Source organism: Musa acuminata, chromosome BXJ3-2, assembly GCF_036884655.1.
Source record: "Musa acuminata AAA Group cultivar baxijiao chromosome BXJ3-2, Cavendish_Baxijiao_AAA, whole genome shotgun sequence".
In the NCBI taxonomy this organism is placed as follows: Eukaryota; Viridiplantae; Streptophyta; class Magnoliopsida; order Zingiberales; family Musaceae; genus Musa; species Musa acuminata.
Genome location: NC_088350.1, coordinates 36162261 through 36172298, shown reverse-complemented (window position 1 = coordinate 36172298; position 10038 = coordinate 36162261). Strand labels below are relative to the sequence as shown.

Genomic DNA, 10038 nt, shown 5'->3' with positions numbered 1-10038 from the left:
GACACATATGGTGGTGGTTGCTCCCCATTCCCTTGCACCTTTGCCATCCCATTCTCTTGGGAGCAATGCCTTGGAATCCCTAAATTCCTCTCCCACCTACCCAACTCGTAATTGAGGATGCCTTTCCCCACCCTCTCCTCCCCCATCCTTCCCCCAATCTGCTCTCACTCGGAACTCTCCACCACGTGCAAGAAGCAAAGCACTCTATTGCCTCCTCCGGCCTGTTCATGGTTGCACTCACCCTTTGCTCTAATGGCCTCCCGCACGATGATAACAACGTGGATGAGCTCTGGTTAGTGCCCAATGTCACACCACAAAGGGCGGAATCCATCATTGATTGGTTCTAGCTCTTCAACTTGTACAACTCTTGCAAGGCGGCATGCTCCATCGTGGACGCCACAATTCACCTCCCTCGGATTGGGTTGGGTTTTCTCAACTATCGACCCAGCTCAGACAACATCTAACGCATTTGTATTAGCGTCGAGGTAATTATCGAGCGATGTTGCTCTGCATCTGTGTCAACACTGATGTAGATGCAGAGCGACAGAAGAGTCGCTCGGTGAGAGGTGGTGCCAAAACTGATGCGGTAGGAGTGGTAGGAGCTTCGACGACCCCAACTTCGAGTTGAGGCTAAGATTTGCCTAACGGATTAGCAACAAGGTGGCCACCATCTTCGTCGTAGACATCGTGACAACCACCAATATTTGTATTGATGGTGACACAGTTACCGAGTGACAATTACGTCAGCATCGATATAGATGTAGAGCGGCATAGGGTGGGTAGCGATGTCAACGACATGCTCCTCGTGAAGGTGAGTGGCATCATGGTGAAAGTGGACTTTATCGTCGTTAGAGGCGACCATGTAATTGCGTCGCTGTCGACGCCAACAGTGCTACTTTCCACCACCACCGATGTCATTCGCCACCGAACGTTAAAATTATATTTTTACCTTTTGTTTTCATTTTTTGTTGATAAAATTAATGTCGTTAGGATACATAGACCTAGATATTTTTTGTTGATAAGAGGAATAGAACATTTAGTTAACGTCAAACCAATCATTTTCATTACTTGGGTGTAACTTTTATTCTTATTATAAGCACTATAAATATAAGATTGCTATAGGTGATTAATCAAGAGTTTATCGGACGAATGCTAACACAAGTATAATATATACAAGAGTGTGAAGACTATAGATACCCTGTGTATTAAGATGCGTAAGGGCAAATGCCTTGGAAGGCATTATTGGCAGATGGAGTTGTCGTCGGAACCAATGATGCACGCCATTAGTTTAACAAAAGTGTACGAAGCGTGAATTCACTGGTTTTATGATTCGAATTGGTCGTAATAGGTAACTTAAGCGCGAAGAAACAGGAGGAGGGCAATGTATAATATGGTTTTCACCAAGCAGCTAGCTCCCATAAATTCACACTTTATTGTGACCCAAGTAGCAATAGTAGCAGCAGCACATCGCTATGAGCTCCATCGTATCGTTGCCGTCGACTGATTGTTGCCAACCTTGGGAGTTCTTATTTAACAGTAGACCGTCAGAAGGGTTGATGCACATCATCATGCTTCGGTTCCAACATGAATCGCAACAGAAACACGAGGTGAGCACGAGTAGTAGAGCTACAGACAAGAAGAGAGTGCAAACTGAGGGCGACTCGTCATGGAGTTTCCCTCTGCCGTCGCGTGACTTGCCGGTTTGCCATGCATGCCTCAGCCACAAGCTCCGCTTTGTGTGAAGACGGAACGCATGGACAAACTGAAGGAGAAGGGAGGGGAGGGGTTTGGCGAGGAAGAATGAACCTTCGTCCCCTTGCTTCCCCTCCCCTCCGAGTGTCAACCTATATCATCGGGAGCCACGGACCAGAGATCATAACCCATAGCTACGAGGCGAAAGAGATGGATAAAAACGGATGCCTTCGTCCCCTGCGGTATCTGTGGAAAGCTAGTGCCATAGAATCTGAAAGGTTGCCTTTAAATAGCTGCTAGAGGAGTCTTCCTCTATAAAGGAGGAAGGAAAGAAAGAAGGGAGTCGTGATAATCTTGTAAACCAAGCAACCTGCAGCCGCCAACAAAGTGCCCTTGCTTTTGGTCCGGCAAGAAAATTTGGAGGTGCGTGGTCTCCTTTTTCTAGCAAAAAAGACGGTGCTTTATATTCCATCGTTAAGCCAGGTTAATTTCCGGCCGGCTTCTATTCGTCGTGTTAATGCCTAACATCATCTACCTACTTGCATGCATATCCCCAACATTAGCAGTGCGCTGTTGTCCTATTTTCAAGCGGACGCAGATCGATGGTGCCCGCATCGTTTTTACGAGGAACCAGTGGAATTTATTATACTGGGAATTTCAACGAGCGGTAGGGTTAATCCTCTCTATCTCTCTCTCTCTCTGCTTTTTGGAATACGAGAGTACGTGTTCACTTTTAGCCTTCGTGGTGTTGCTCTTATGTTCTTCCACTAACTCGAAGCTTATCTGAAACTTTTGCTCGCCTTTCGTATCCTCCACTACCAGCGACTTAATTAGCTTTTTAGTTAACACTAACGAGTCAGATGATCCCTTCGCTTCCGTCGGCGTGAGCTCATCATCAGATGAGATGTGGAGGTTCCCACCACGATCGGGCCAAGTGTGTGATTCTACCCGTCTGCGTCGACCCACCTACTCACGAGTGTTAGGGAACGCCAGGCCAAACGTCTGAATCGAATTTACTATTAATTTGTCACTAGTTAAATACTGGTTCCTCTTTCCAGCTAGGAACCCAGCAACATGTGATTGTGACTTGGACCATCCACTCACTCTTCACTTTTGCTGTTGGCTGAGCATCGTGTCCACGACCAAAAAAGTTGAAAAAGTGATCCCCTGCTTACGTTCGTTCCGTGTAGGAATGCTTCCCATATGCGGTATGAACGGCTGTATGCTTACTGCTTCTTTTCCACTAGCTGTTTAAAGGTGATTCCAGCTTTGTTTTGAGCAGCTCGTTAAATAAATAAATTATCAGGGAAAATTACTCCTGCGAGTATCTGATTCCATTTAACATTTATGTTGTGCTGGGATCTGTTGATCAGCTAGGAAGAGGATGCGGGTATCCGCGCAAGCAAATTATTCGTGCCTGCAAAAAGAGAGAAGAAAAGAAAGTGAATTGCGTTTGGCCAGCTGCTGAGATACACGCCTTGCCGAAGCCATCCCCATCTTATCCTACTTACGTAGAATAACGAGTAACATAGGTTCACGGTCCTTCGCTGAAAGATCGAATAGCCATCAACCATTCTTGATCAGACAAAAAAAATCGTGGCAGCACCCAGCACACGAGGTTGGCATGAGATGAAAATGAACATGTAATGAAATAGAGGCAAAAGACTGTAGCTCTCTGATTGCCCCAACAATTAACAAGGTTAGGTGATAGAGCATATGAAGGTCGTCAAATCAATTAAAAATTAAAATATGTGAACCCATACAAAAGCAATAAGACGAGGGTAACCGAACAATATATCTGTATGTATGTATGTATGTATGTATGCCCCAATAAGACCAATATTCATATATGCATGATCAGTCGATGAGAGGCCAAATTTACCAACTTACACCACAGCAGAGGAAATGAACATAAATATCAACAGAGTTTTACACTTAGCAGCACAAGTAAAAAAATTCACTTAGGCAATTCCATGGTTTCCAAGGTATTATATCATGAAAGCTTGCATACCATACATTACAAGCTGCCATTTAACAGCACTGTTATATGCATCTGGGGAAGTAGATTTGACCCACGTATCCTCCAGCCATTGCCCTTCTGACATTTGTCTCAAACAACCTAGGGTTGTCACGTAGGACTGCAGCTGCATCATGATTTAGTGGGTCCTCATCGTTTGGTTGCTGTGAACAAACCAGTAGCAGCCATATACAACAGTTAGCTATATACCATATGAAATACGCTTAAACAATCTCTTTTAGATTGTGCATCCATCATAAAGCAATTCGAGTGACACGAAATTTGTCTAAAGTGCTAAAAAATATATATTTGTCTAAAGTGCTAAACAATCTCTTTTAGATTGTGCATCCATCAAAAAAATTTGTCTAACGTTCATGGATCACAGAATATATATATATATATATATGTATATATATGTATATATATGTATATATATGTATATATATGTATATATATATGTATATATATATGTATATATATGTATATATATATATGTATATGTATGTGTATGTATGTATATGTATATGTATGTGTATGTATGTATATGTATGTATACATATATGTATACATATGTATGTATACATATATATAAATATATATACATATACATATATATATACATATACATATATATATACATATACATATATATATACATATACATATATATATATATATATAGACTAATTTTTGGCATGGCAACAGGAAACATGTAAGTGCTATCCCAACATACAAGTGTTGAATCATAATCATGAAGGATGTTTCAAGACAACCCATCATTCAGAGCAGATGTGTTTAGAAAGAAAAAAACACATTCAAACTGGATAACATAACATATACATACCAAGTACAATGCCATGAAACATTTAAATATCAAATAAAGAACAAAGTAACTATTGGACTTAATTTTCATGAGCGTTTTAAATGATATGATTTTAATTCAAGAAAAAAAATCAAAAAGAAAAAAATATCATAAAGTTCAACAATTATCAAATATACACTTGAGGTGTTGAATAAACCAACAAACATTGCCTGTCTTCTAAATTGATCTCTTGATGCAAAAATATATACCTTCATTGTCTGATTATATTTTGGAGAACCCATTAAATCTAGGAGTACTACATGCTTTGAAATTAGCTAGACATGGCTACACCTACAACAATGTATATAATGGAGAATAATAAACTTTGTAGCAACGGTCTAAATTATAGTACCATGAAAAGAAGAATCAACCCATAAATAACAGTATTTATGTTAAGCACAGGCTTCCAGTCTTCACGCAGAATGTTCAGGCAAACATTTCCCTCCAGGTCAATGTTAGGATGGTAAACCTGGAGCAAAAAATTTACATTTAATGTAATCTAAAAGGCAAAATTTGGTAAATATTGCCTCAAATCAAACTTTACCTTTGTCTTGCACTTGACCTTTGGTGGCTCATGAGGATAAGAAGGAGATACTTGAAAGGTAAAAACAAATGTACCACCTCTAAAAAATAAATAAGCATCATATAATTAATCAAGACTCGTAGAAATTCACCATAAGAACAATATAACATAAAGAAAACATAAGTTTTTACAGCTTTACAATATTTAGGACAAAAGTATCACAGGTAGAAGATGAATAAAATCTTCATAAAACAAAACTTACTGTAACACGGAATAATCCAAGAGAGAGATCAATTGATTTACAAGAACTTGGAAATTGAATAACTGAATAATCAAATTTATACAAAAAAGTCAAAAACCTATATATGCTTGCTAGTTAAAGTACAGATCCATGTAAAGCAGTAATAACCTTCAACATAAGATAACTTTTTATTGGCGGAGCAATTAATGTAAGAATATCCCATGGCTGGAGATTACCGGCAGGAACTACTTACTGATAGTATCCTTCATCAGGTCTTATGCTGATCTCAAAGTTCATCAGATCATCCTTGCCATTTGGGAATGATATGACAGTGCTTTTGGGCAGATTAAGCTCACTAATATCTGAAAAATTAAAGTAGCAACTTGTGAGTAGAAAACCTGATTCTATTATATGACAGAACATTTCCGATCAAAGAGATGCGAGGTTAGAAAGTTGCGCAATAGATATAAACTTTTTACAAAAACTAAAATCCAAAATAACTATTAACAATATTTATTTCCATAAACATTTATGTCAAGTACAGAAAAACGAATTGAAGAATGAATTACTTGTCCATTACTTCTGACTAGAATCCATGGACAAAAAATTGCATCGACAAATAATTTGCTCAATAGAGTGGTCTACATCTAATAGAAGTGTTACAAAAAACGAAAACTACCAAATAGTTAACACAACATCCTTTCCAATATTAGATTATTTAAAGAACTGCCTTGAAAGTAGCGCACGACACTGAATGAGAAGTAAAAATTAGAACTCTCAGTCTCTGGCAGTATCATCAAATAATGGTACTTAAGATTTAAGAATTGTTCGTAAAAGTTTACTGCAGGAAAGTAAGCCATGATGAGCTCAACATCTAAAAATGTGTTTCCAGACCAAAGCCAACATTTAACAAAACAAGCAAAACTATGCTTGGAGCAAGACCATTCTTTTGCTCCAAAAGAATATTACTAATTAGTAAAATAAAAAGTAATAACAGAAGTGTAATTCAACTTTGTTGATCATCGATTTCAAGATTAAGTGACCCATGCCCATGCTACCAAGAACAAATGGTTTGTCTTGTTAAACAAAAAGCAAAGCTAATAACACAAGTTCTTCAGTGTAAATAGGAATCTGAATATGAACTCTCCTTTAAGTAATCAAATTCATACCTCTAGAATCATAAAAGAAAATTAGAGATATATGCAAGGATTGAAATATCGTACTGTACCGAAGTTTCGATCTTTTCTCGATATGGTATGGTACTATATACTAAGCAATATACTCTTCGGTATATATATATATATATATATATATATATATATATATATATATATATATATATATATATATATAAAATTAAAAAACAATGTGCGATGTTGCCTATATTATTTATAAATAAATAAATATATATATATATATTATTTATAAATAAAAAATACCGTCCGGTAGCAAACGGTCCGCATACCAATTTACTGTCGGACCGTACAACCTGTACCGGGTGGTATCATTCGAAACTGAATACCTTGGATATATGTATCTTTTCTTTCACATGGAAATTCATAAAATAAGCAAATAATATCACACGTTAAAAACATAATGGTCAAATTTAATGTCTCTAAATTTGATAATAATTCTTCAAAGAAGGGTATACAATTTACAGCCGAAATGAAGATATCTAGATCACAATCAGATGCTAACTCTCTAATTTTATCATGAGTTTTAGTGGATTTCTATTTAATATAATGGAGGATAAATATATAAGATGTGTGCACCTAGGGAATAATCATTTATGCTCATTGGAAATCAATAAGCAAAGATTTACCAATGCCAACAAGTTTGCCAAATGGTAAAACTGTGTTTGAAAATAAATATAAAACAAAGGTAGTTGCAAAGATGAAAAACACTTGATTTTAGACAAACCTTTGTGAAGACGCAATTCTCCAGCACTCTGCTTCTTGACAGGAGCCCTTCCACTCGAATTTGCTGCATCCTCCCGCTTTTGGTCTTTAATTTTAAAAAGCTTTATCATAGTTCTGCAGTAAGATAGAGAAATAGAAACAATAAGATATACAATCATTCCTCAAAAAAAAAAAAAACAAACTTTAACTGATATTGACCAACGAGCTCCTGTTATAGCAATCGAGTGAGAGCACAAGTGACCATAATTGTTATTGCTTCCTCGTATAACAAATACAAAAGTAAGGAAAGTTTTGAAAGGAAAAGACGCAGACTTCTATGTTTACATGGGGTCTAAATTTCATAACATGTACAAACAGCAAGTTTATTGGTTTCTGGAAAAATCATAAACAAAAAGTCAAAGCAAGTTAACAGCAATATTTGAATACCAAAAGCACTACTTTGTGTGATTTTTATTTGGATTTAGAAGAATGTCTCGGAATAAAATCATTCACCGATCCATGGATGAAGAGGATGGAGACAGAGGAGCGAAATCATTTTCTTGTGTATGTGTGTGTGCATATATAACAAAATCTACAAGATTGTCCATATTTTTGCTCATTAAAGAAGTTAATGACATATAGAGATCTGATCAAAAAGGCAACTCAATAAAAAAAATGCAGGTCTAGTATCTTGCCTGTTGTCAACGTGGAAAAGCATTAGATCATGAGAGAATCCTTAAGAATAAAATATATTTTTTGTTATCCTACTGAAACATTATTTGGTTAGATGCTCAAATATAGCTATCATGTCAAAGTCTTGTTATTTGGATTCGGAAAAATTGGAGTTGATGATTAGAAACAAATTGATGTTTTCCTTAAGTTCATCTATCCTTATGGTGACCATAATATATCTAATACTATTTTGCTTTTCCTTTTCTTATATGATAGGAATTTTGATTTTACTAATCCAAACTAGTTTGTCTCTTCCTTATCTTTACAAATCCAGAAGGGCATAAATGAGAGTTGCTTAAAAGCTACTGTTCATATATATTTGAACTCTATATTTGACTTTTCAAATGGCATAACTGTGACCTACATAATCACAGAAACTCCAAGCAAGTTTTCTCCATAAAATAAAAAAAAGAAGCCAGTTATCTAGTTTTACCAGAGAGTTAACATGATCGACACAAAGTTAATCTTTAATCATATGATCTCAATTTCTCTATATTTTTAAAGCAAGCATTCATCGTGATCCATTGGCCAGGAACCTCAACTCTAGCCTGTACTATGAACATTCTAATTTTGGTTGTTTATGTATATTGAATCTTCATCAGGTCAACAAGCACATGCGAAAGAATTTAATGGTTCAACAAATTATAAATGATGACCCACATTTTCAGTGAGCTCCACAATCTTTTAGACAAGTGTGCATCTGATTGCGACTTGAGTTGAAAACTAAAAGATGCAGGGCTTGCAAATGGCATTAATAAGTACTACCTTCGGTGCGCCAACTTTTGATGCAGAAGAACTAAGGTATAACAGAATTCCAATGATATAAAGGGGCACATATGTTAGAGGGACGAAGAAACATAATTGATAAATCCAAGATATGGGACCTCTAAAAACCAAGGGGTGACCACATTCAATTGTTTTAGTAGAAATGACAATATACCCCCAGTAACCATGAAAATGTAGAAAGAGAAAGCACAAAATAAGTCCTACTTCGTTAGTGTTGAAATAATAAATGATGCAGACAGATCAAACAGAAATCCCAACCCAATCATAGATCAGAAATTAAAAATAAAATATAATAGGGAATCTATCCATTTTGATATGAAGGAATTATTCAATAGCATAAAAAATCTCGAGAGTAGACACCTAACCCAAGAAGGATCAACTAAAGGTTCCGGGAGGCATCGGCGTGGAAAGCTCTAACGCGAGATGCAAAGGGGGAGAGGTCGAAGGAAGAAGCGCCAACAGATCTGATCAGCAGGGAAAGAGTCGGGTCATCTTGGACGGGAAACGAGAAGGGAAGAGAAGGGATGGCAAGCAAGATGAAGGTGGATGTAACTCCACAGAAGCCTTATCTCAGTAGCAGAAGCAGATCGATCCCCGATCTTAGCAACATAAAGACCGATCTCCGATCTTAGCAACATGATAATTATTATTATTATCAATTGTTACCGTTACCCATCCACCCGATAGCTTGTCGTACCGGATGATGCATCTGGTATTAGCCCTAGCCGCAGCTAGGCAAAGGAGAAAATGAGATGGTTTTCTTCTAGAAACCAAAAAGAAGATCGAAAGGGAAAAAAATAATATTTACTCCCTCCAATCAATCATCGAGGAACAGAATAAGTCGAGGACGCACCGAGTAGAGACGGCGGAGGACCGCTACTGGCGGATGACGATTAATATGGTGGCCTCCAACGACGAACGTGAAAACTGCTTCCTTTTTGGGGAATCTGAGGGATCGAGAAGAGAAAAGGGACAGAGGGGGAAGAGCAACAACAGGCGACCCTCGCAATCGGAGGAGAGAGAGAGAGAGAGAGAGAGCAAGGAGGCTCGTTTGGTGGAGCTCGAGCTCGAGGTCTCTTTATACGCACGATCATAAAAATAAAACAGAGGAAGAAAATAAAAAATAAATAAAAAAAGAACTAGAGAACGGCAGGGGTGGGGCCCGCTCGACCCGTCCCTAACGCGTGAATAATAAGCCAACCATCTCTCCACAGTGACGTCGAAAAGCTACAGCAGCAGGACAGCAACGTGGTTCTACAACCACCCGTTGCATCCCCCGAATGAAAA

The 10038-nt window shown here is 37.7% G+C and overlaps 1 protein-coding gene across 1 annotated transcript; it reads right to left on the bottom strand.

Moving 5' to 3' along the window:
- Positions 1 to 3591: 3591 nt before the first annotated feature.
- LOC135631974 (NEDD8-conjugating enzyme Ubc12-like) lies at positions 3592 to 9812 on the bottom strand. Its single transcript, XM_065140179.1, has 6 exons — positions 9605 to 9812; positions 7256 to 7368; positions 5589 to 5697; positions 5116 to 5194; positions 4924 to 5040; positions 3592 to 3873 (listed from the first exon to the last, which is right to left on the bottom strand). Exons 2-6 carry the CDS (start codon positions 7362 to 7364, stop codon positions 3736 to 3738), a joined length of 552 nt encoding a protein of 183 aa, XP_064996251.1. The 5' UTR covers positions 7365 to 7368; positions 9605 to 9812; the 3' UTR covers positions 3592 to 3735.
- Positions 9813 to 10038: the final 226 nt, after the last annotated feature.